The 27,475-nt window shown below is 38.8% G+C and overlaps 1 protein-coding gene across 3 annotated transcripts in view; it reads right to left on the minus strand.

Moving 5' to 3' along the window:
• SLC24A4 (solute carrier family 24 member 4) overlaps positions 1 to 27,475 on the minus strand; it is a 92,014-nt gene that overhangs the window by 27,999 nt on the left and 36,540 nt on the right. The window contains exons 3-10 of one of the 3 annotated variants that reach the window (XM_032189337.1): positions 10,684 to 10,760; positions 9,500 to 9,574; positions 7,362 to 7,446; positions 5,269 to 5,372; positions 4,413 to 4,487; positions 2,695 to 2,720; positions 2,178 to 2,231; positions 1,036 to 1,178 (exon numbers count right to left, since the gene is read on the minus strand). In XM_032189337.1, the coding sequence (XP_032045228.1) occupies positions 1,036 to 1,178; positions 2,178 to 2,231; positions 2,695 to 2,720; positions 4,413 to 4,487; positions 5,269 to 5,372; positions 7,362 to 7,446; positions 9,500 to 9,574; positions 10,684 to 10,760 (639 nt within the window). The remainder of the gene's footprint in view (positions 1 to 1,035; positions 1,179 to 2,177; positions 2,232 to 2,694; positions 2,721 to 4,412; positions 4,488 to 5,268; positions 5,373 to 7,361; positions 7,447 to 9,499; positions 9,575 to 10,683; positions 10,761 to 27,475) is intronic. The other 2 variants (XM_032189336.1, XM_032189335.1) reach the window with 2 other exon arrangements.

Here is a 27,475-nt window from a genome sequence, read left to right on the forward strand (position 1 = left end):
TTGAGAAGTATTTTTAAATCAATATTAAACTATTGTCTAAACACCATAACTGAGACCAGAGTATTTGTGCTGTCATTGTATAAATCTTTGATACTACCTGCCTTGAAACACTAAACCCCATCTAAACACTAAAAGCAGGAAAGAGCAGGATTCTCTGCATATGCTATAAATTCCTGTTTGCCACTACTTTTTATTAAATGAAGACCTTTCCAAATGTTGTCTACATTTCTGCTGAGTTCAGTCTCCTAGAATGTGAGATGTTTGCAAAGAATACAGCAAGGAGACCTCACTCATTAAAAGTAGCTCAACAGCTCACTGAATTATATGGTTTGAGCTTTTAATGTAGCAATGATTTTGCTCTACAGAGAAAAGAGGGAAAGGAATAGAGAAGGGGTAAAGACAATGATAAAAACAAAGTTACAAAAACAAAAAAAAACAACCCAGGTATGTTTCCTTACCTTCAGTACCCAAAGATAGGTATTATCTTCCTCCCCTTTATGATAAAGACACAGAATGCAAAGAACCTGCATTTCTCAATTTTACATATGTGCTTGGCAATGTATGCAGAACTATTTGGTCATGTCAAAACCAGTCTCCTGAAGATCTGAACTCAACATGTAATCCCTCTTGCCCACTGATCTGTGCATGTCTTTCCATCAAGACCCAAGCCTCAGCTCTTAGTCCAAAACTAGTTTTGTTTGTTTGTTTTTTTCAGAGAAAATAACCTTCTTCCTGGCAATATATAAATAAATAAATATTTCTTTCATAGTGTTGTATGCTCATCACTGAACAGGAGAGAAAAAGGAAACAAAACTGGCCATGTGCAAAGCAGCTTGTGTTCAGAATCTCCAATCCTCACAAAATAACATTTTGATTTTTTTTTTCAACTGGTGATCTGACTGAATTTTCAAGTTAATCCAATAAATATTTGTATGTAAGATTGAGTCATAACACTGTCTTAATCAGCATTAAAGAGAAATAAAAAGGATATCCTGTGAACTATTCTTTTTCCAAGTCCTGTCTGCTCAGCCTTACCTTTGCATAGTAATGGAATGGATGGGTCATCACAACTAGAGGCATAATATTTATTACCATCTTCCAGCTCATTGTTGACCGTGTCACCATTTCCAACATTCTTGCTTTTGAGCGTGAAGAAATTTTGCATCCTCACATTGTACCTGAAAGTGGAAAACGGTCTGAAAAGGCTGTATTGTTTCATTTCCTCATCAAACTTTGAGTGTCTGAGAACAACTTATGCAGGCAAGCAGCAAAGCGTAGATGCGTGTTCTCTGACAACTAATATGAAGCTAAGAGAAAGGACTATCCAATTCATTGGCAGGATAATAGCAAAGCAAGAGCTGTGCCTCTCTCATGAGAATGTGAAATGACAAGAGCAGATTCAGTGAAGGCAGAACACTGGAGTTGTGGTTTTCAGAGTCAGGACATTCAGTGTACAATGGGCTCTTTCCTCCTGCACCAGCTCTCAGTTCACCTCACTGTCTCTCTCAGTACAGTGTTCCCCACGGCAGGCACTTGAGTGTTTCTGGGAGTGTTGACCATAACCTAAAGAATTTCAGCACTAGGATGGGGTTGTAGAGTGCTGTCAATGAACTCTGCTAAGACCTGAGGTAGCCACCCAAAAAGGGTGGCTTGTCAGGGCAGGACACCAAGGGAGAAGTCTCAGCAACTTCCAGTTAAAGGTGGACTCACAGATCCTTGCAGTAGCAGTCAGATCTCTGACTCTCCTGTAAGAGGCTGTGACAGTACACAAGAAGGATGTCATACACAATCTTGTATGAAATAGTTTGAAGATCAGTGCATGCTTAGCTTTCTATCTGTCTGCCTTTGTTCTCCAAAGGTTACAGCGTATGTGTAACTGCTGACATGCTGTGCACTTACAATCCTGTGGACTTTTTCAATAATCTTTGTATAATGACACTTCCTCTCAACTGCTTCTACAAGCTACTTCACCTCAGTGCACTATGAAAAGGATGCATGAAAATATTTGCTGTTGGCTGAGCACATACTTGGAAAAAAAACCGATAAAGCATGAAAACGCAGGGAATCATAAACAGAAACATGACTAGTTGCATCGTCAAGGGCCAAGGATAAAAACACACCAAAAGAATGATGGTCAATCAACACTTAAAGGGAACATGGAACAGAAAAGCACTTACTTCATGATAAGTATGTAGAATGAATACATAATGATGAGTATAAGGCTTTCCCACCTCAGAGAGACAAAAAAAAAAAAAAAGGAAAAAAAAAAAGTGTTAAAGGCCACTCAAACAGCTGTATCCTTCATAAGTTTTATGTAGGAATGTGCATTAAATATCTAGTACAATTCAGGCATCTTCCACTAGGATCCCACCTCGTACTGTTCTCTAGGACACCTAGTACCTCCCTAAACGTTAACAACTAGGATAAGAACAGAAGAACTTTGGTTATACTCCCTGCACGTGTTGAGTCTTATGTATAGCCTGTTTACTTAGTTAATGTTTCCAAGTTTTAAAATGTTCTTAGTTTCTCCTGATCATCATAAAAGATATAACCAAAGAAAATACTTTGGACTTCCTAGGTGTCAAATCCAGATGTGCTACACGGTGCATGAATGAAATCTAGGTACACTGCAACTCTTAACTGATCAGTCTCATGGTGAATATGGCACTCTAAGGAATGGCTTATACAACTTACCATTCTATTTTCTCATCATATATGAACTAGAAGAAGAAAAAAACAGGAAACATAAATGTACGTCTCTGATCTATCTTGAAAAGCATTTAAATTTATTTAATAAATATCAGTCATGTCTACACAGAAGCTACTGGAGTTTTCCCCCTCGGACCCTTTCTAACCAAAACTTTCACAGCTCCAAAGCACCAAACTTGTATCTTTTCAGTGATTGTTACAAATATTATTTACTAAAAGTGTGAGTGTGAGAAAGACATGCATGCTGTGCACTTGCAAATGATAGTGAAATCATGTATTTTGAAGAAACATGGCTCTGAGTCCTTTTAACAGTTAGTTTTAGCAAAAGAGGAAGACATTTCACTTCTGCTTTTAGACCAAGTGGTTACACACATTTTACTCCACCCTATGTACTTCTTGTCTCTAAATTGCAGGGATATGGGTGTGAAGGGAGGACTATTTGGTGAATAAGGAATTGGTTGGATGGCTGCATCCAGAGAGTTGCAATCAACGACTCAATGTCCAGGTGGACATCAGTGATGAGCAGTGTTCCCCGGGGTCTGTACTGTTTAATAGCTTTATTAATGACATAGACAGCAGGATTGAGTGCACCCTCAAGAAGACTGTGAATGACAACAAGCTGAGTGGTGCAGCTGACATGATCATGCTGTGTTCAGCTCTGGGGCCACATGAGGGACATGGACCTGTTAGAGTGGGTCCAGAGGACAGCTAGAAGGATTATCAGAGGGCTGCAACATCTCTTCTACAAAGAAAGGCTGAGGGAGTGTGGATGTTTAACCTGGAGAAGAGAAGGCTTCTGGGAAACCTTTTTGCAACCTTTCAGTAGTTAGAGGGCTTCTAAGAAAGACTTTTTTCAAGGGCACACAGAAGAAGGGGTAATGACTTTAACCCAGAAGAGGGTAGATCTAGATTAGATATAAATAAATTCTTTACTTTGAGGGTGTTGAGGCGCTGGCACAGGCTGCCCAGAGAAGCTGTGGGTGCCCCATCCCTGGAGGTGTTCAAGGCCGGGCTGGATGGGGCTTTGAGCAACCTGGTCTAGAGGAAGGTGTCCCTGCCCATGGCAAAGAGGTTGGATTAGATGATCTTTAAAGGTCCTTTCTAACCCAAACCATTCTATGCTTTTATGATGCTGTGTAGCTCCTGTAACTGATTGGACTGCTAGTGATCTATACTTATTACAAATCAGACTTTCTTCCCTTCCCTGCTACCGGACACTATAAAAGCATATGTTCAGGATCTACTACACTGTTGTAGATAAACAAAGTGATACCTCACATTGCTCTATTTAGAAAAAATTACCCTGAACTTGTAAAATAAAACTACTGTAGAAGCAAGGTGTAGCCGCGTTGTCTATTTAAAATAGAGGTGCAGCTTAAATTATTATTTTTTTTTTTTTATCTCCACTAGCGGTCCCCTCAGTCAGAAGAGAGTGCTAACTGCACCATGTAACAAGAGCCTACTAGTCTGCAGAACTTTACAGGCTGTAGGTACAACATGAATGGACACTGACAGATGTGGTGGGCATGTATTCTGTGGGGCTGTATGAAGGTTTCATATTTGTATCACATTGTAGAGCTTAGCACTCACTTCTGGATGCCACTAAAACTAGCTGGGAAAAAATTGTTTACTAGCGTGCTTGGCAGATTGGTCTCCAAAAATTCAAGCAATGAAACAGTCTAATTGGTAAGAAAACTACTTACAACAATAAGTACAATGACAGATAACGTGTAGTACACAGAGTCCCGGAACACAGCCCACTGGGTGAGACAAACCACCTGAAAAATATCACAGCTTTAGACAACAGAATTAAGTGATTCTAAAGACAAAACAGAGGTTTCCACCTTGAAATCACTTAGGTATGTGAGCAGAATTTGTGAGCAGAATTACAACTAACAATTTTGGAACAAGTAGTAGTTTTATGCTAATAGGAGTTTGTTAAACAATGGATCTATGATAACCACCACTGACAAAAATCATATAGAAACTTCCACTAATAAATTTTTGTTTGTTTGTTTTTTCTTTTACTAATAATATTTTAGTTTGCCATAATTTCAACTCTGAAGTACAATTCATTGTAGTACAGCAAAACAATGGTTCCCACTTCATTCCAGCTGTGGACATATCGGACTTCATACAGAACAGAATTGATACACAGTCTAACAGTCTGTTGGGTAGATAGACTAAACCTAATGCCTGAGTCCCAGATTCTTTGATCACAATCAGTACCAGGAAGGATTAACAGAGGCAACTGATCAGCTCATTGTGGACATGGTCTTGTATGAAAAGGAATCAGGTTCCTCTGTATACTACATGTTCAGAGTGATGAAACTTCAGCTGAACTTTGTAGAAACATTTGCTATTTGCACGGTATACGTAAATTCTTTCCAAAATTGACATTTCTCCCCATGCCAGCTTATTGGTTGTTTGTTTGTTGAAATTAATGGTTCTCTTTTTCTTTATTTTTTTTAAATATGTTAAATATGTTTTAAATATTTGATCATGCAAACACCTAAAATATAAGCAACTGAACTCCACAAACATACACATTTTACTAACCTGTCCTGCAAACAGTCCACAGACACCAACAATGCAGAGGATGTTGAAAACTGCTGAACCAACAATGGTCCCTACTCCTACATCTCCATGAGTGATAAATACACCTGCAGAATGAGCAAAATAAGCATTCTTTTTAGGCCACAGGCAATTATTCAGAACACGTGCTACCCAAGAATAACAGATCATTTGGAATTTTTAGAAAACAAGCTTTATAATAAATGCTCAGTTCTTCACAGAATATTTTGTAGTTTTAGTCTAGCTAGCAGCTCCCCATTTTTGGCTGAACATCTCTACACATATATACTTATTAAAATTAAATAATTTTCTTAGCTAGGTAGCTCTACACTAAGTCCTGCATTTCACAGGTTGGCTGTTACTGGTGTAATAATCCAAATGAGTGAAAAACATTTTCAATCACATCAGGAGCATGAAATTCATTTCACACAGTATAACAAAGCACAGAAACCTTTCTCTCAGGCATTCAATATTTAGCATCTTCTCGGAACGTCTCATGGTAATAATAGATTCTTTCCTAAAAAAATGGATAGCTATCTGTGTGTAGTCATGTGTGCCTTCTGACTTCAATGGGCAATGAGGATTCAAACTTAATGTGTTCTAATACCAACATTCACATTTCCTTTAGTACTGAACACATCAATCCCTCAAATACCTATTGGTAACATAATTATATGAGAATGACAAAAATTAAGGGTTGGAAGAGATCTCCATGGATTACCTAGAGTAATCTTCAGCATTGTGACAGGACAGAAGATAACTTGAATGCACTAGAAACTGTATCTTACTTGTACTTTAAATCTTTCACTGAAGAGAGACTTAAAGACTTACGCTCACCTTTTTTTCAAGATTTACTTCAATATAATAATTTCTGAACATCTTACCATTTTTTCCTCATCTCTGCACTTTTTCTGATTTGTCTGCAACTCTCTTGAAGCACAGTAACAAGACTGGATGCAATATCCCAAGTGCTGTCTAGCAGAACTGAGCAAAGCAGGATAATTTATAACACTTAGGCTTTTAAATTGGGCCCAACATATAATCAGTTGTTATTTGCAACATCCCACCATCAACTATTCCTCAACACCTGCTTCTATTGCAATACATCAAGGCGCTGTTAGATATATAGCTCTCCAACCAGTTATTATTCCCCTTACATATATATTCACTTCCCTTTCTTTTATGCTTCTCATTTGCTGATATTAAACTTCATTTTGTTGATTTCAAATTGATCACGATCTTTCTTCATCCTGTTTTTGCCTTCCATCTAGTTCCCATCATTTCACTCCAGTTATTCATAAAAATAAGTTATTTATGACATTTTTAGTATGTCTTGAGATCCATCTCCAGCTTTAAATCTAGCTTTTAATTACTAATATTTGAAAACCGCTTTTTAATAATTTAGACATAATATAGTGCACTCCTTTAGACTGTATTCCCCTAAAGTGTGTAAGAATGTCAGTCACTATAGTAGCAGAAAAATACTAAAGCTTTACTAAAAACAGATGTATCATATTTGCTGCTTTCCTCCTTCCCTACCAGTGTAATCCAATGCCCTTCTTTCTCTTAATAGGTACTGTTTTTGCCATCTAGACCTCCTTTCTATAAAAATAATCCTTAATAGTACAGAGATTACTTGAAAAAATCCGTAAGTAATGTACACAGAACATCATGTCCTTCCGACTTAACAGATCTGACTTATCTGTACATTAATTTGTTCTTTTTCACTGTTCTTTGTTCTCCTACTTCCTTGCTAAAATTAATTCTCTTTATTTGTGAAGAAAGAAGCAAAAGAGGCATCAAATACCTCAAATTCTCTCTCAGGGGACTGCAATAAATCTCTTTTTTTACTTCCTATGCTCAGAATCAGCCATTCCTCCCTGTGTTTTGAGAGGAGATTCACAGTTTCATGAGATATTTTGAGTAGTTAATTATACCATGAACCACAGACTAGCTGACAGCTGCAATTGCTGATTATAAATTGACAGAAGAATAGTATTACTTTTGGATACCTCTTCTTGATCTGCTGCCGATTTTTTTTAACAGATCTCATGAAAACTAGTGTGTGGTCTCCATACCTATAACAGATGCAAACAGTTCTGGCGTGGAGCTCCCTGCAGCCATGAATGTGGCTCCAGCAACATCTTCACTCAAATGTAGTTTCTGGAAGAGAAGTTTTGGTTATTTTTGGTATAATTGGTACTTTGCCTGTATTGCACAGTTCTGTAGCTGCAAAGATAGAAGCCCATCATTTTTGGCCACAGTGCTATTAAAGATTGATCAGTCACTGCGATACAGAAACAGACACTGCCTCTTGGGAAGGCAAATAGACTTTGGACAAGTAAAATGTTTTTACCCTAAGCCAGCGAGGTATCAGAAAATACTACGTACTTATAAATAACCCATTATCTGATTGTGGCTTAGTTGTAGCTGATTAGAGAAAAGCATTTCTGCAGACTCAGAAAGATTGCAAACTCAAATTGCATTCATGAATTCACTTTTGATACTTCAAACACAATCATTCAAGAATTAAGGCCAATTCCTGGGGTCTCTATAATTTCAAAATTGACAAGAGAAAAATATAATCTCTGTGAATGAATCTTATTAACAGCAGGCCTAATTCTGTCTTCACTTACAACTGTGTTAATCAAAAGTGAGTCCACTGACACACACAAAATTAGTCCAATTAGACACAGAGAGGCCTGCGCACAGCAGTTAGATCTATTTTTATGACAGTGTCTTCTCTTAAGCTCTAATAGGATATAGATCCTTCAGGCTTCTAAGACCAGTAGAAACATTTAACTCCACAAGTGAGCTGCATCAATTTCATACAGAGGATCTTTCCCTTGAACTATAAAGAAGGTTTCACGGAGAAGCTTTTTGTTTTGAGAGTCTCCAGGCTCATTGTTAGTACCTCACCTCTCTTCCAAGGACAGAGAAGTGGTTAGTGACATAAGGACAAGTACAGAAATCGTGGATTTCTCAGTCAGTATGCAACATTTTAAGCTGATAAAAATGGCATCCTACAGAAGCTGAAAAAACAGAAACACAAGCTCTTACTCTACCATGTGATCTTTAACCAGTCATACTGCTGAAGGAGCTCAAACATAAGCATGCTAACTATTTGAATTCTTAGCTGTCTCAGTATTCAGCAGAATATGAGAAAAGAGGCAATGATTTTTTAGAGAGATCAATTACAACTTAATTGGTACAATTCAACTGGTACAACTTAAATATAGTGTATAAGGTACGTGCTGAAGACAAGAACATCTGAAAAGGGAAAGATCCTTATTGAACGTTTTGCTGGTACTTCTTGCCTCCTTTATTCTTCCATCTGTCCCTCTATTGATAAGTAGAAGTACATGGCTCCAAGTAACATTAACTGGAATTCAGTGCATTTATCCATACGAAAATAGACTTCCCTTGCTAGCTACAGGAGTTTTTCAGAAAATGGTCATATGCACTTGTTTAAAAGTGAAGGAGATGAGTCTTCCACTTTGCCATCAAAATGGAAACAAAATCTGGTTTTGTATTTTGTATGCATTTTGTAGTAGTTCACCAAAGCCTTACTTAACATAACGTTTTCTTGCCAAGTACAAACTCTACCCTCTCTGATCATCTCCCTTAATTAGAAACCTACACGTGATTTTACAACATATTTTCAACAATTATGTAAAGACATTTACTAAATTTTTGGACATAAAAATACGTATTCTCATTCTATATCAAACCAATATATGCATTTCTTATGCATTCTATCCTTTCTCTCTTTTCTCCACTTCATCCTAGGACACATAAGCACTTTTCCCATGCTGATACAGTGGCAGATGTGCAATTAAAATTGCACAGCCAACACATTAATTTGTCTATGCATGATTTTTTTCACAAGTAAATTTCAAAACTAGGAGTACAGCAATAAACTCAATTCATCCATATGTCATATCCATCCTATCTACATGCTTCAGGTATTTAAGAATGGATTTTGCCAGCTGATCATCTTAAATCTCTCGATTTTTCTCTTCAAATGTGGCAAATTGGGGGACCAATATGCCCAGACCGCAGGTTAGATTTTTGTTGGAAAGCCCAAATCATTTGAAAAGCACTGAGGCCAAAAAAATCAGAGGAAGGAACTCCAAACAATGGAGGCACAAGATGTTTAGTTCTCTGATGTTCTCTAAGTGAATTTTCAAAAGAGGAATAAAGTCTGTTAACATACCTCACAAATTTTCTCTAAGGATGGAACAAAGAAGTCATCACATACTATAGCCAAAGCATAAAACATGTACAGAGCCTGTAAGAAAATAAATTCAGGAAATATTTCAGATACTTCCTCTACATAAAAATAAGACAATGCTATATTTATTCAGACTAGCAAGAATATATAGCTTCATTTTCTATCCTATTCCAAATAAAAGTATCTCTGCTGATCAAATTACAGCATAAAAGCAGATTCTTGTACCAGGGTTACATGTAGGACGAGAATGGTTTCCAGACCCTAGAATATGACATACCACAGTTTGTAAGAACAGGGTGCCTCAAAAGAATTCACAGACAGCAAAGTACCAGTAAGGGCTTTACCAAGTTACGTACTCCTCCCTAATATTTTCAATTGATTATTGGACCAATAATTGAAGAGAAAGCAACACCTTGTTGATTAGCAACACAAAAGAAATAATCACACCTGGAAGTAAGTGACCATGGCTCATTGCACCACACCTCTCAGTATTGACCCTGATTTCATGCATACACATGATTCTCCCACTGTCCTACATGGATTTATGTTTCTTGTTTACATAGTAGGCCTAATCCTTCTGTTACCCATCAAAAACAGCTTCTTTTTTCCTGAGCTTGGAAAGGAAAGCTGGACCCTGCAGGCCTTATTTGTTTTGCTTTTTCTGTAATAAAATATAAACCTCCACATGACTTTTTCTATATTATTCAGTTTGGTGGTGGTTTTTTTTGTTGTTGTTGTTTGTTTGTTTGTTTTATATTACAATTGCATCTTTTGCATAGAGGCACAATAGAAAAGAAGGAGAATCAAGAATCTTCCATATCGTGGATGATGTCATCAACAAAGGAATTCAAAACTCTGTTTATGTAAGATGAAATGCAAACAAATAGAAGTCAGTGGAAGAAATCCCTCTGTGATCCATGGGCCCAGGATTTTATCTCCAAGAGGATGAATGTGCAGACACTGAAAATTCAGACCCGCGTCATTTTCTTAAATAAATATTTCCTTTTGAGCATTTGTACCATATAGACATACCAGAAGAATGAAATCAAATTATTAGATTGCTTAATACAGATGTCTATTTAGTAAGGGCACTAAGATGACTGACATCTTAAAAAATAAAAAAATACAAGAAAAACAAAAATTAAGCACAGTAGAAGAAAACTTACAGCAATGATGTGAAGCAGAACCCCTCCTTGCTGCCGTTCTTTATTTGTAAATACATCTTCAGGAAATTCATTAATGGCTGAAACAGAAAAATACATATTTTACAGCATCTATAAATGACTATAAGACTGAAGAATAACATCTGTAGAAATATATGACCAAACATGAATGTATCTTTCAGTTTAGTACATTGCAGCCTGCCACCTCAGAATCTCTTTTCTGCTCTCTATTAGAAACAGAGAAGTGATACTCAGGTGTCACTGAGTACTATCATTCCAACCACTTAAACCAACCTCCCATGTACTAAGAGTTTCATATTCTTTGCCTTGTTTTTACTGTGTCTCCTCTTAATACACTTCCGAAGTGATCACCACAGGCACAAAAACCCATCCAGAAATAACATTCTTGGTTTTAAGTGTGCCTTGCCCTGAAATATTGTGCAATGATTGTAACTCTCCACCAGTTTCTTAATACAAACCTTTATGCAGCTCCACAGTTCAAACAACAAACTGTTTCACAAAGATTAAAAGTGATTTCAAGTGTTTTCTCATAAAGTCTAGTATCTATATCTGGCAAAGGAAGGGACGAAACAGAAATGGTAGGTGGACCATAGGAATGTGCAAAGACAACTGGGGATTGATTCTGGGTGACAGTGAAGATCCGTGGAGCTCAGTTAAAGAATTTGTGTTACACACAGAGGCAACAGAACAAAAAATAGGTTCCAGATGTTGGAGACAAAGACAACAAATAAATCAAAGAGCTGAAGAAAGATATGAGATAAGAACTTCCAGGATGACAAGACAGACAGGAATAGAGATCTATAGTGACTCAGGCAGGAGTCTGAGATGTTTAAGGGTGAAAATTATTTCAGCCACTGAAATCAAAATGCATTGAAGTCATTAAATTATTATTCAGAACTACGTGTTACTTTCACCAAGGAGCTGTATTGCAGAGATTGACAACAAGGTGAGCTTCAGAAGGTTCTTAAGAACTTAGCATAACATACTGAAACTTGGCGAAGGAAACAGAGGTGACGTATGATCATCTTCCCCATACTCAAGTCTGTGAGCTTAAAGATAAGCTTGAGAAAAGTACAATATATTATTTAATGTGGATCCATTTTCAATTTCAGTTGGCTTATTTTCTCAATTGCTTGATACAATCTTGCAAACAGTAACCACTAACATAAAAATTAAAATAAAAAAATCACAAAAATTTGGGTGATGTTTTTAGATACTGAATTTCAAGAACTATAATACAGCTGAATTTGCAGGAAATGCAAATTCAGAGCACTGTGACCCTCTGAAGGCTAAACTTCTTTTGAGTGTCTAAACTTCTTTTGAGTGTCTTAAATTTGAGTTACCTGTAATCACCAAACACACTTATATTTCTTAGCTGCAGTGAGAAGATCCTCTAGTTTCAGACCTGAATTACTTTTCACTTCCTCAGTCTTTAAGCTTTATATAAATATAGAAATGGCCCTTCTCATCTGTACAGGTTGCATGTGCCTGGGTTGAGAAAGACTTGAACAGTGCCTGCATGCCAAGGTAAAGATTTAATCTGGTTTTGCTTAGTGTCCACTACCACAAATATATTATTTTTGAATGGACATTTTGGCAGCAGGCAATGTTTAAGTTCTTATATACATAAATGTCACCTTCCTTCCAAAAGTCAAATTTGTCATTTTACAAAACCTCTCTAAATACTCCATCCTATTATTTGAAAACTGCTACAGTTTTGTTTAAAACTACTAACAGTCTGTAAAGTATTTAGCATAAAATAAAAGTTCAACAATGATGACTGACTACAATTCCTTTACGGATTTTCAGTTGGCTTTTCAATAAGACCTGCTCTTACTGTTGTATTCCAACTGGAACTAATATCAACACTTAATAGGATGAACAGAGCTTTCCCAAGATAAAGGTTCATCTTTTCTTTTAAATCTCAGAGGAAAAAATGTATATGTATACATTTGTTATAAATGTATATTTATAATAAATTTTGTTTAAATACTTCTGATACTCCAAATCATAGGTCAATCTTCTATTCTTGGTCCTCCTTCTGTAATCAGGAAAAATGAAAGGAACAGTGGATATAAACACACAAACGCATCAGCACAATAGCACAAGAATACTCAATCATTCCTTGGATAACACAATGCTGTTCAAGAGTACACAGAGTACTTCCATGCCTAAAGATAATCAGCACATCAGTATTTAGCAGCAGTTCCAAGAAAGTGGGTCTGCGTTGCTAGAGATCTCCAGTCATCATGCCCTGTTATCTGCACTCTGAAGAGATTTGTGGCCTCACAAAACAGAATTGCTCTACAAAGGCAAGCCACGCTACAAATAAAAGACATTTGCCCACCAATCCAAACAAATTCAAGTATTTCTAAAATAAAAATATATGAATAAACCATCTTCCTATCATGTAGGTTTTTCATCATGTACCCTAAAACAAGGGAAATGATAGTGGAAATATAAAAGTAACTGGGAGAAAACTGGTTGCACTGTAGTTTTGAGACCCTGCAGTTAGAGTGGACGTTCTTACTGTTACTGGAAGGCAGTGCAGGAAAATCCACAAACTGTTGGCCAAGACACAGCGATCTGCAATGCTTCTATCTACAGATAAACATTTTAAGATGCCAAAAGAACCTTATAGACATGTAACAGCCAACCAGGTTCCCTACAGCAATATATTAATATTCTATATCACTTATTACAATATTACTATGTATATCCACAGTACTCTAAATATATACTGTACAATTATAGTTACATGCAATATACTAAAATTCATATAGTAAAAAATGGCAGTGAGGGAGGAATATCCTTTTGGGGTAATATTGGAATATCATCAAATTTAAGCACTTCCTGTCGGCTACACTAGCTGCCAAAAGCAAAATTTCTCACAGGAATTATTCCCCACCACATGAAATAAAGTATGGGAATAATTAATCAGCGCCCTGAGCATGTGGTTTTAAATAAATATCCAGCTATTAACAATTCATGTTAACTAAAATTATAATTAACTAAAAAAGCATTAAGGAGTCTTCTTCTTTGGGAGAAAATCGTCAATCAAAATCACAGAATGGTTTGGGTGGGAAGGGACCTCACAGACCATCCAGTCCCAACCCCCCACCATGGGCAGGGACACCTCCCACCAGACCAGGCTGCCCAAAGCCCCATCCAGCCTGGCCTTGAACACCTCCAGGGATGGGGCATCCACAAAAAATAAAAAAAATACAGTTCCCCCCCCTCAAAAAAAAAAAAAAGCAGACCTGAGTGTCTAGCAATACTAACATAACACTAACATGGGGTACATCTTTGCACCCACCATCACGAGTGCCTGGTGCCAGAAGCACGGTTCCCCTTACTGCTACTATAAGTAAGAACCAGATGAGAGGAATGAGCCCAGACTTCTGATCGCCAAGCAAAAGCAAACCAGCTGCACTGCAAACCAGTTTGCTTTGTACACAGTAAGGCGCCGTTGTATTTCTAATAAATGACTACTTGGAATAAATATCTCTTTGCCTCAAAGAGGTATTTTTACCTCAACTAACCCAAAGACCGCTTTTCTCAAAGGCAATGCTCCTCTCTTAACAGAACTGATGTAATACCATGGTGCCCGTATACAGACACTACACCATCTTTGGAAGTCAGGGAAATGAAGCAAGAATCTGGGCTTTGGTGAATAAGATTCCCTCTCTAATGAAAAGGCCACCTGCCAGTGAGTTTCAAGGCAAACTCTGGAGTTTTTCAGCAAAAGTATTTGCTTTATGTTTTTATTACCCAGTATTACCCAGACAATCATAAATTTAGTGTGATGGTCATCTCTAAATTCTGTATCTCCTACCTACATGTATTTTCCTTTATTTACTGACTGTTATCGAACTTTTAAGATTTTAAACATGGATTTATTTTTCCTACCTACTGCTCTGATAACCTAGCTGCTCAGGCAGAGTCTGTTTGGGTTCATCTGGTTCCTCACCCTGATACCTGGGCAGCGGTGCTTTCTCATCCCCACAGGCCGTCCCTGGGGATGTGCCACTGTCACAGCCTGCGAGAGCCCGGTCTGCCCACACGGTGTGACCTGACGTGTCTGTGCAGGAGGGCACTGCTCCACTACACACCAAGATATTTTCTCGTTGATGGGAGACGGAGCTATCAGGCAGCCCGAGTGGGAGCTGCGTCTCCTCGGCTTCCACTGAAAAGAGACAGAACAGATGGGACGAGGAGCTGAAATGAAGAGCGGTACATCTAATGGGGCTAACCTTTGCCAAAAAAAGGAGGAGAACATACACCACTCATCTTCAAATCAGCTAGAAATACAGAAATATTTATCCTGCTGCTACTGCTGCGAACCCATGACTCCTGCAGCTCATCTTATCACGCACAGATTTATTGAGGGGGAAGGGAGGGCACCAAGAAAGCCAGATCTATCTTGGAACTGAGATCAGTCTGCACCTTGCTCCCTCTCCCCACACGCGTGGGGAAACAAAGAAAGCTTACCCAGCCACCAGCATGACACTGGTGACACTGCCACCTTTTTCTCTGAGTGATGAAACATTAAAAAATCCCTGATTATGCCCCGACAGCAAGGATGCCTCACCTTTGCTATAAAGCTCTGGCTGAGCTGCCTGCGGCTAAGAAGCAAATGTTTGGCCAAGGCATGCAAACAGCACGCCTAGAGCCAAACACAGCAGCAGCTGCAGGGCATGAGCTGCCTGCATGGCTCTGGGGTGCAGATGTGGCCTGCAGCAGCCAGGGATGACCCGGGCACGCCAGGGACACCTGCCCGTGCTCAGGCTGTTAGCAGCTTTCTGCTGGGGCCATCGGCGCCTTGCTCCCACATGCCCTGTGCACACTGCGCGAGGCAGCCTGCCAGCAAAGTCAAACTTCAAAATCTCCTAAGCCCGACAGAACATCTCAGCAGCCACGTGGAGCGGTGGTTTTATAACCTGCCTCAACACGTGATTTCTTCACCTTATCAGCTCTTGGTTTACTTGCAGAGGCAAGGAACATGCTGCCTCTTAATACCTGCTAAGCGTTCAAGCCTGTCACACCCCCTTAATTTCTCCTCCCAGGGAGAAGGGAGCTGTAGCTCCTTGACAATACGCATGCAGCCGGCTCCACTCTGCCTCTGCAAGGAAGGGGGTTAGGCAAATGACATACACAGAAATTCACTTCTGCTTTTAATGCCTGCATCTTGGTACTCACGTCCTGGGGCACACTTCAGGACACGTTAAATTTAGGAGCTGTGCTATGTACCCCTATCTACCAGGGGTGTCCACCATTGGACTCACCCGGGGCAGAGATGTAAGGGAGGAAGGATGGACAGGAGGCAGAATTAAGCATTTTCACTTAAACTCTCTCTATAATCACATTCACAAGCCAGCTTGAATCTTCCAATTTCATGCCATTTGTGTAAGCACTGCAAGCAGCTTTAGCCAACTCCACACTTAGTGTATTTCTATTTCTGTGCAATTCCCTTTTTACACTGCAGAGCCGCATCTTCCTAAGGCCTGGTGTTGCACTCCAGCACGTGGATTTGTGCCTCAGCTGCGGCACACCAGCTCCTCACTGCGTGCAGATAGGAGCTTCTGTGGGTACCTCTCATGCAGGTGATGCATCGTTAGCTGCTGCCAACGTGCCAGCAGATTGTACACCAAGAGGTGAACTTGTGACAGCCACCTCGGAACTGTAACTTACACTAATTTGTAACTCTGTACTCTGTGCAGGGACCCTTATGCTCATAGGAAAGTACTGACTTGTTTTATTTATGCATTAGTGTTAACAGTTGAAACGGTTGAAACGGAGTCAACCTGAAGATCATAATATCACACAGAAACTAGTGTACTTACATACAAAATGTGTCACGTAAAGTCCTCCATTTTAACACTACTTCCCTAAAATGGTAGAGGAAATTTTAATAGTCATTAGAAAATCATAAATGTGCCACAGTACCTGAAAACTTTTTTTTTTTTCAGAATTATTTGAAAACTAAATTCATGAAAAACATTACATACAACTCAAATTTTAAAATAACCCTTTCTAACTCCACTCGCTAACATGCTGCTAGCTCTGAAGTGTCAGGGGAGAAGACAGTATACTCAGCAAGTCATTTTCTACATGAGAGCTAGTAACATAAAGGTCTTAAAAGGAGCAAAACTAAAAGAAAACAAAACCCACCACAATTCACTAATAATCCTAATAAAAATAAATAAATAAAATTTAAAAATAAAATAAAAAAGCACGATTTACTGAGCTTTAAGCTCCCACTCACATTAACAGCTGTTTCCAGTTTTCTGTAGCAGGATGGGATGTGGATTTTCCCTCAAATCAGCTCAGATTCTGCTGGATACTAATCTAAGCACCAGAGTTAGAGCAATTTAGGAAGGGACAACTCAAAGCAATGTGCTCATTTGCCTGTAACAAATCTGCAAGGAAACTCCTTTAGAGATAACTCTTCAGCACACTGTTTTCCCAGATGATACCACCTGAACAGCAACAAAGCCTATGAGCAAAGGGCTGCAAAAGGAGATGAAACACCTCCTAACTTTTGTGAGAGACATTTGTGCATAATCAGTGTAATGCTGTGCGAAGCCAAAGATCAAGCTTTCTATTTCCAGGCAAAGTACCAGATGGCAGGAGGCACAGTCAGAATCCTCCTCCATAGCTCTCACCTCGCAAACAGTAGAAATTATGAGCAAATTTTTATCTTTGTAGTATAGTAATTCAATTTGCCTTGGTCAACTAAAAGAGACCTGCCAAATAGGATTATCTGTGGGATGGTAAGTGGCAGCTTATGAAGCAAATAACTGACTCAACTCTAAACTATTAAATCCATTTAATGTATGTATTGTAATAGGATGGTGCATTAATGAAATATCCTTCAAAGCTCTCCTTCCATCAGTATGAAACTGGAAAATTTCCACACAAGAATGGATTAGCTATAATAAAAAATAACATTAATACCTCGCCTGGACTTGTATTTAATTTATTCTCTCTTTTATAAAAAAAAAAGGAAAGTATTTGCACTCATTAAGGCAACGTCAAAGGATCAAAAAAAATAAAACCATTAACAATTATCTGCCAACAAAAAGAAAATTGCTGGGGAGACAGCGATGACACACAGGAGTCAGGGATGACACATGGATGCACAAGTACTGTAACATGAGGATGCATCAGCACATCGGAGTGTATCATTTCATGTACACTGAGCCTTGCGTTAATGTTTTTAATGTCCTCAAGGTAATTCGAAAAGGTCCCCAAGGTCTGCGATCAGCATTATTTTTCCCCTGGCTTCCAGACAATATGCCCTCTGGAAGCTGCCTTTAAAGAACTAGAGATCATTTACTTCAAGATTAGTTTCCCTTCCTTTCTGGGAACAGTTAGTTATCTCACTTTATTTTCTCTTATGGGTAGCGTTGGCCTGTTGCCTTCACACAGCCGCATCTCAACCTTACTACTGCAAAGTAGCAGTCCCACAGAAGACATCTGGGACCTTCCTGGAAAGTATCTTCCACAATTCGTAATCTCAGTGAAGTCCACTCAAATTAACTAATAACATGAACATTTCCAAATTAGTGCAGAACAAAGGGGAACTTACCCACACCTGGTTTTGGTGCAGTCTAACACGTTACATTAAAAGATTTGAGTTCAGTGTAGTGTCGTGCCTTAAACTTGCCTCAGTTTCACAGCTAGCTTGTGCTTCTGTGAAATAAGCTGTTGGTCTCAGTGACTAATCACAGAATTTCTGAACTCAGCAAACATCTGCTACGACCACAGTAATGGTTTTTCCCCAAAGCATGCATGTATTCTTCAAAACACCATCCCAGGACACCAAACCTCTATCAATTACCCCTTTGTTGTCCCTTTTATTGTACACCTCATGTTCTTAAGCCAGGATATTACAGCCTTTTTTCAACTTTTTTTTTTTTTTTTCCTGTGTATGTGTGTGTGTGATAAAATTACTACTTCATCCTGCCTGAGCTATGTTAACAGTACTCTGAGCCAAAGATGCCACAGCGGTTCAGACAGTAGCAGGGTCCAGCACTAGTGGTGTTTCAGCAGATACATCAGTTTCCATCTTAAGGGAGAAAAATTTGGTTTATAATCCATTCAGGACTGAATAACCACTGTGGAATAATGTAAAAAGCCTTAAAGGGACTACCCGATGATTGTTCTGTTCATTAACTACAGAGATCAGCCATTAACAGAAACTGTTTTCTACTTCGGATTTAATCCCTCTGGCTTCTCACTTTGAACTTTACACCTTCCACCTCCCCTCTCTCATACACTTTTCCCTTATTTTTTGTTTCCTGAAAGTTGATGGTTTCTCTGGCTTTTTTATCTGAGGGGGAAGCCATCTGGCTATGCAGAGTTCTGGACTCCGCTTGTCTGTGTCCTTAATCCACACAGAAAGGTAGATCCCTGGCAAGATCAACACCTGATTTGAAAAAATGTTTTGGAAAAGTGTTGATGAGTGGATTAACTATCTGTACTGTGATTCCCATATGAAAGGACAGTTCATATGGGAGGCAACCAGTTATTAAAAGGCCTGGCATTCCAAAAGAAAAAAAAAAAATCATTCCTATGTTTTTCACAGGCAAACCTTACAGCTGGAAGCAGACTGGAGGATCAAACATCACTTGCTTTCTATGAGCTGTTTGTAACATAACCTCAAGTTCAAAGAGGTCTCAGTTTTTTTTGTTTTTTTTTTTTTTTTTTCTTCCTACTCAGACTTTAAAATATCTTCCAGAACTAAAGGATGGAAAGCATTTATTCTTGTTACAGAAAGCACTGTTCAGCCTATCCATTTACAAACCTCGTCTGCTACCTCTGTGCAACAAAGCCAGAAGTCTGCTGCCAAGGATAGGCTGCGGTGTCTGCAATGTCAGCAACTTCTGCGAGGACTTCAGTAAAAATCTATTAGTAAGCTGTAAAACCAGGGAAAATGATAGTCTGGCTTCAATACCAGAGGGCTTTGAAAATCAACCAGGCACGCTGTGGCACTTACTTAAAAGATTACAGAAAGTATAACAAATTTAAGACACTGCGGACTAGTAAGCCCCTTTGAAACAACACTCCATTTGGCACAAAAGAATGAGGTTTTTGCAGAAGGTGGGCTGTAACTCCCTGGTTTTCTCACTGAATATACACTGCAGCTGCCTTTATCTTTATTGTTTTACTCTGCCTGGAGGACAGCCTGACAGTCAGAGCAGACCACTGCCTCCTGCCTTGCTCCCAAAACAACTCTTTGAGCAAGCGTGCAAGAAACAGCCACCACAGAAGTTGTCTTCGACAGATTTCTCTACACAGCAGAGTTTCATAGCTGAGAGAACCTCTCTTCTGGGCTGCTGCAGTATGCAAGTAAGATGGATCAGTTAGGGGGAATCTGGCCCAAGGCTGAAGCCTCCTTTCTCTTTAAAGATCTGGAGAGTTTCGTTTGGCATGTCATCCATTTTAACTCTGGGCTGTATTGTTATTCCAGTGACACCTTGTAACAATGGGATTAAAACTGCCCTTCAAAGTCAAAAAGAAAAGCTTGATAACAGTGTTAGATTGAATATGAAAGATGATTATTTGTATGAACAGACATACCTGGAGTACAAGGAATTAACAGTTTTCCTTAGAAAATACCATTGATGCTGTTCAATGAACATTTCTACTTGCACATTCACTATAAACATATTTCTCTGTTCAACAAAATTCTATTTTCCTAGCTTTCTTTGGTGACTAAGATAGGGTGTTACTACCTCCTCATACCTACTGGAGAGACACCTCAACTAACACAGAATATTATGGTATACATCACCGACATGAGGCTATTCCCTGCCTGACACATCCACGGCAGAAGTGACAGCCCCATCCAAACTGGCAAAATTTGACTTGATCACAGGCAGACCACAGAATAAGTTTGACCTGCTGGTAGCTAAAAAGCTCCCCGGTTGCTTGACAAGTGAACAGATTGCATACAGAAAACACTAAAAAGGAAGAAATAAGCAACCCCAAGAGGTCTTTTTGCCAGAGCTATCTTTCAGAATAGAAGTGCACTTTAAATGAAACTGTGTTATTGTGCCTTCGGCACAGTTAATGCATAATAACAGGCTTTTGAATCCCTTCTACTTCAGTAAAAGCTGCAGCATGGTTCATTTAAAAGCAGCTGTATTGGCACACACCATTCTTTTTCCCCAAATGCATGGAAAAGAAAATGAAATAAAACATTTAAAATATATGTGTTTGTTTGTTGTTTTTTTTTTTTTTTTTTTTTTTTCCTTCTTCTTCTTCTGACATCCAATCCAACCAGGAATTTTAGCCATCCAGGAAAATTGTGTTGCTCTACAAGTTGAAATAGCACAAAAGATATAGCTGATGTCTTCTACCAAGTGGATATTAAGTTCAATAGACTGGTTTTCTAGAAACAAACAGGCAAGAGGTAATAGAGGAACAGAAGACTTAAAAAGTCAGGCCTACAGAGACCAAACAGAGAAGGGTATAAAATAAGGTCAGGCATGGATAATGTTTCTATATTCAAGTTTCTATACTAAGCAGGGTTTTTTAATGTGTTTTTCCCCCTTCTGGTTATGGAAGGAAAATGCTAGGAGGCAGAAGTAAAAAGACCTCTTGAAACATTTATTCCACTCCCTGACAATTCAGGATTGTTTCCAACTGTGCGTTTTCATGTGCTTTATCCAAAAAGCTCCCTCAATCAAGAAGGAACAGGGGAAACACAAAGACACAATAATAAGGCAAAGGAAACCCCTCTAAGGTTGTTCATTAGGTGACCTTCCTGGAGCCAGATTCCCAAAAAGGTTCAGCACAGACAAGCCAACATTTTCAAAGAACTCACTCACTGTGGACCCTGCGCCCAGCTCTTACAAAAAGCAGGCTGTTAATACCACAAGCTGAGGTCAGCTGATTAATTCTTTGAATTTTGCTTTTATTTTGGAAGGAAGCAGAATTCTGTAAAATTGTTTCAAGTTGCACATCATAACCTCTCTCTCTCTCTCAAACAAAAAAAAAAAAAAAAAAAAAGCAGCATTAGAAAACCCAGAATTTATGAAGAATTCAGGCTTTGGAGTCAAACGTTTAGGATTTTTTTTTTCCAAGTACCCCTTGGTGATTTGAAAATCTCATTTTCATACAGACAAACAGAAGCACAACAGTTTCTCCCTCTGAGCCATGCTCATGCGGTGTAGCCAATTCTCATTACTTTATTGTAAACCATATGATATTTGCTTTTTTTACATTTCCTCAAGCCAAAGCCCTGGAATCAGGCAGTTAGTTATGTAAGAACCTCGGCTTTCATTTAAAACAAAAGATCTGCTTCTAGCCTTTGTGTTTGCAGAAAAGGGCCCAAGCCCAAAAAATCTAAAAGAATTAATCCTAGAAGACAAATGAAACAAAAGTGCCATGGACATTTTGTTTTCCTTTTAAGCACACATAATTGTTTTGCAGGGCCAGGTTTACGCCTCCTGAACCTGCAGGATTAGCAGCATTACTCCCCTGTTCATATGCTTCAGCTCAGCAGTCACAGACATGTGTGTGTCAGCATGTGGTTTACATCGTCAGAAGCCCGATGATGTAAAATGATGCCAACATGTTTCTTTTACCATAGGCTGAAACCTACTCACCTTTTCCACACAAGCAATCCCACCTAAGGCAACCAAGAATTGACTGGCCAGCTTCTATGTCATGATTCATTTGCTAGATAAATCATTTTTCAAATGGCAGATTTCCCCAGTCCTGTGCTTTTTTTTTTTTTTTTTCCCCCAGGCAATATTTCTGGGGGCATTTCCTGCTTGCTCTAGAAATATGATCAGGAGCTGTAATTGCTGCTGGAGGAGTTCAGGAACGATCACTTCTCAGTCCCAGCTTCTACCACATAGGGCAGAAACCTTGCTTTTAATGAGATACTATTCGATATGGAATCTGGTAAGTAAAAAACAGCTTCTTAACAGATTTGGAGATATGAGCATATTAAGCAGTAGTAAGATTTGTTGGAGGGAAAGATATTTTTTTTCTAAATGAATAGTCATTATTCCAGAATAAAAATCCAGAATAGAGGCATATAGCAGGAGAGAGCACCGTTGGAAGGTAAAAAGATAAACTACAGTAATTCCACAACCTCAATTTATAGTCCTTCTCGTGCAGTCTTTGTCCACATGAAATCCTATTCTGTGTTTAACTGGTATCTGTAAATGAATCTTGCCATGAAGCTCATACCAACTCACATAAAGGAAAGACATAATCTTTACTCTGAGCAACGTATATGCTAAACCGAGTGCAATGACAAAGGCTTCAACAGTATGTGATATTAACTAAAGCAAAAGTAGGGATAGAACAAAATGTAAATTGATTTAGTGATGTCACGGCATAGATTAGCACAAGGGTTTTTTTAGACTTCAGGACTGAAGCACAGAAGAATGAACAGTTTAATAAAACACATCAATAGTTTAATCTAGCCTGATCAGCTACTAACAATGAGGGTGCTACAGTAGCACAACTTTCAGTGCACGTGGTCTAAGCCCAACATACCTAGGTTGCAGCTGGAGCTTCTGCTGTACCAGTGGTGTACCACAGCTAGCTCACTTAAAGCTAGCTCAGGAATTCCTCCATTACTGCAGAAATACTCTAGGTGTGGGCTTGGAGTATTGCTTTCTAAAAACAAGCATCACACTGTCACGACCCTGCATACATGTACACTGTCTGAAATTGAGTCAAAGAACAGTGCTTCTCAAGCCAGAGCAGCCATGAGAACTGCAACAAATTTAAAGAGTACCAGCAGATTCTCATTTATTTCCAGACTTAATTGGCTGAGTGGCAAACTGATGGAAGTGGTATCTAGAATCCTCTCCAGAAAGGGCTACACTGGTTTCCTATATTGCATGCATGCAGACTAAGGGGTAACAGAAAATCTCAAATCAGGGCCTCAGAAACGGATTTGCATCCAATGCACATTTGCACTTGGCTCCACAGGCACTGAACTACATTGTCTGGTGCTGAGAAGCAAGAAAGGTACATTTATCTGGAGTCTGAGAAAGAAGACACCCGTGGGAAACAATCATGTCTATAAATATCACCACGATAACTATATAAATGAAGACAGGGAATTATGCAGTCTCAGAACATGGAAGGAAAAGAAACACTGTGTGAAAGTTAAGGAAGGAAAAAATAGTTAAATATATGCACTAAATTCTTGACAAGAGAAGAAATAAGAAAACAAAGCATTCGCCTAATCACACCAAACAGCAGCAGGTATTTAAGACAGACATATTATAAAGCACTTTCTAGGACCATACAGAGCAAATTAAAAAATCCCTAGGAGTATCATCTAAAATATTCTCAAGAAGAATTACAACCAAATGTGCCCAGCAAAATCCATGTCTATTAGAAATAGCTCATTCAAGGGATCTTTTTTTAGCTTGCTGTGAATGAGGCTGCATTCCAGTGTTACCCTGATCTCACTTTACAGTGCCTCGCAGTGCAGTACAACCAAGTGAGATAAAACCAGCTGCAAAATGTACAGAATGCTTTCACACCTGCCCAGATAGGAACTATGCTGCACCGCTCTTCTTTCTTAAAATACAGACATATCATCTTCGTTACATCGCATCAGGTGGTTCCCAAACTGTTTTTGCTCTCCTACCACTTGTTTAGATTGAATTCAAGAGGAAAACCCACCTCTTAATATATATTAGAAACACATAGACTATATATATGTTCTGTCTTCATATATATATTTATGTTTGCCTCAAACTGTTAGGCAAAAAAAAAAAAAAAAAAAAAAAAAAAAAAAAAAAAAAAAAGGCTGCCAAGTAGAATTGAGGTGGTGGCTGGTATTTCTGCTTCTGTGCCAGAAAACAGAGCCAGAATCCTAGTAAGAAATCTGATAGAAAAATGCTGCAAGAGCAGGAATGTGAAAGACCAGCACGGTCACAAAATAAGAAATATGGACTAGCAAAGAGAGTACTCGGAGAAGAGCTTCACCACAAACACCACCTGTGTTCAGCTGATGGAATGAAAGCAGAGCAGGAGTCCTGGCTTCAAACAGGTGATCTGATCACACCCGACCTGCCTAGGTAGCCAGAGCTAGCACTTCAAAAGTTATTTATATGCCCATGTTGGATTACTAAATCTATTAAGTTAACTTAGTGCCGCTGCGTCACGTAACACCAATCTTTTTCCCAGTCAGAGGGAAGACTAAACACAAGTAAAGTCCTCAAACTGTCTGTGTATGACCAGTGTACAAGATGCACTTGAACTATACCCTCAGTAATGTGCTTTAATTTTTGGTTAGCCCTGAAGTGGTCAGGCAGTTGTCCAGATGATCTCTGAAGGTCCCTTCCACCAGAACTGTTCTGTTCTGTTCTATTAATACATTCTTTTAACAGCCTAGATGCATGTAGCTGAGGAATGCAGCAACCTGGCTGACCAAAGTATTTTAATTTACTTGGGCTGAAGAATTTGCAAGCCAGTTACAAACACTGAGGGACGTTACCAGGTGAATTTTCAATTTTGCTTCTTTCCATTTTCCTATTCTCTTGTTCTGGGAAAATCTTTCTTCTGCTACCTTGTAATCATCAGGTACTGCACACAGAATGCACCTGGTTTGTAAAACAGTAAGACCTGGTAAACTTCTCTTGCTTAATAATAGATTATACCTTTAACAATCCGTTACTTGAGCATGGCAGTGCTTCAAGTCAAGCTGTCAGAAAGCACTAGTCAGAGCACTTCTCATCGGCCACTAACGCAACCTCTCTGTAGTCATTCAATCATAGTGTGAAGTTCTTGAGTTATTTTCCAGTGTAATCACTCACATCTATGCTAAACTAATCTGAGATAGATTGTTCAAGTTAATTTTGCAGTGAAGACACAAGCTAAATGATTTTCCCAACCGCATGGGATGGTTAATGCCAAAATTGGGATGATACATACCAGTTTGATTTCCAGCAGTTGTTCCATCCACTAGACAAGCCTCTCCCTGTTTTTACTGCATACATTTTGGTTTAATACAAAGTGGGCAGATGACCAAGTAACAGCTCGTTTTTTTCAGTTCAGCTTTTTTTTTTCCCTAAATTTAACAGTTGGGAGATTTTGAAATGGGTCTGCAGATGAATCAACAGCTTAAATGGTTCAGTGAGCAAAATAATTGTATGGATTTTTTTATTTTTTTGTCAACATAGGGATTTTATCATATTTGTACTTGGCAGACATAACAAATTCCAGTAAAACTCATTTCAGTTCAATCTCTCTTTTCTTTAACTCTCGTCTCTTAACCATATTTTTGCTGAAGGGCTAATAATGAAAACAAGAAGTATAACTCCACTAAAATTAATGGAACTTTACTGATTTACATCAGCTTAAGACTCTAGCCCACAAATTTTTCTGTAATTACAAAGGTTCAGAGACATAACTAGTGCAAACATAAAGCGTACAACATTGTTCTTAGCTATGAGTTTAGAATTAGACAAAAGAGCCCAAAGTAGAAAAAGAATTGTGTGCATGGTACATCTCAACAAAAACAGAAACATTTTTTTTTTCATTGCATTTCTTAACACCTACAAGGCACAAATCAGAGACCCAGATTCTGTAACAGGCCACAAGTTGTGTGCCTCTGTAAGTTCATCAGCCCAAATCCACACCAATAGTTACAGAAGTTTTTGCTGCAATACCAGTCCTGTTTCAATTAGACTCTTCTATTATTTGGAGTCAGGTACCTATTAAGTGCTCTGACGAAGCTCAAAATTACCTTATTTTTTAAAAAGGACAAAAAATATATCTTTGCAGATTATTTCACTGAAGACGATTCAAGCTGTAACAAAACAGCAAAATCACACTCTAGTACTAGACTACAGCAGTATTTACACCGAAGAATCACAAGGAACTACCAGTGGTAAGCAAAACAAAGCCCTATGCACTGAGTAACACATGTTGACATTTAGCCTTTATCTAAAATCAGTGGCACTGGTGCCCTTTCCTATTGGATTCAAACAAGCAAGGTTAGCAGAAGTCCAGTTCATGGGGCTACTCTGAAAACAGCACAGGCAAAATAAAGCTGAGCTAGCAGGCAATGGTGAGAAGCACCAGGTACTGCTTTCTACACAGCTGGTGGGGAGAAGTACCTGGACTTCATTGTCAGAGCAGGCTCCTTGTTCTGTTTTGTAATCTGGGTGTTGTCATCACTATGTTCCCCTTAACTGTAGGGTGAACCAGAAGTAATCCCCCTGGACAGACGTGATCTGAATTACTTATGCAGTCTCTTAAAATATGATGCCAAAAGAGCTGCCACACCTAAAATAAATTCCTCGTAGAAAGCAGTCTGAACATAAACCCTTAAAGAAGCAATGGTTATGGCCAAGCATTCCAGAATTCTGCAACAACACGCACCGATAACATGCCAGGCCAAGCCATACCCCTCTTACTCAATCACGGAGGGCTGCAGTAGTTAGGAATGTGACTGTTAGACTGAAATAAATTCAGTTATTTTTGGAAATATTTGGAATACAGGAGCTCATCAGAGGACTCTAAGACATAAACGGTGTTTCACAGCAAAAGAAGCCTGCCTTAGTTTTTGGACGAGGCACATTACACTTAAGATTGAGCTGCAAGTGGTGAAAATGTAAGGAAATGACAGATTCTGACACATGCAGAGTAACTGCAGACTTTAACAAGTCTCAGTAATGTATAGAACTGACAGAAATGGCTGCAGCCAAAGAGGATTGATGGTGTAAACTGTGCATAGGGCTGCTCTGCCACCACATCAAGTGGGAGGAAATCTGTTTGGAAA

The sequence above is a fragment of the Aythya fuligula genome, chromosome 5, assembly GCF_009819795.1.
Source record: "Aythya fuligula isolate bAytFul2 chromosome 5, bAytFul2.pri, whole genome shotgun sequence".
Classification (NCBI taxonomy): Eukaryota; Metazoa; Chordata; class Aves; order Anseriformes; family Anatidae; genus Aythya; species Aythya fuligula.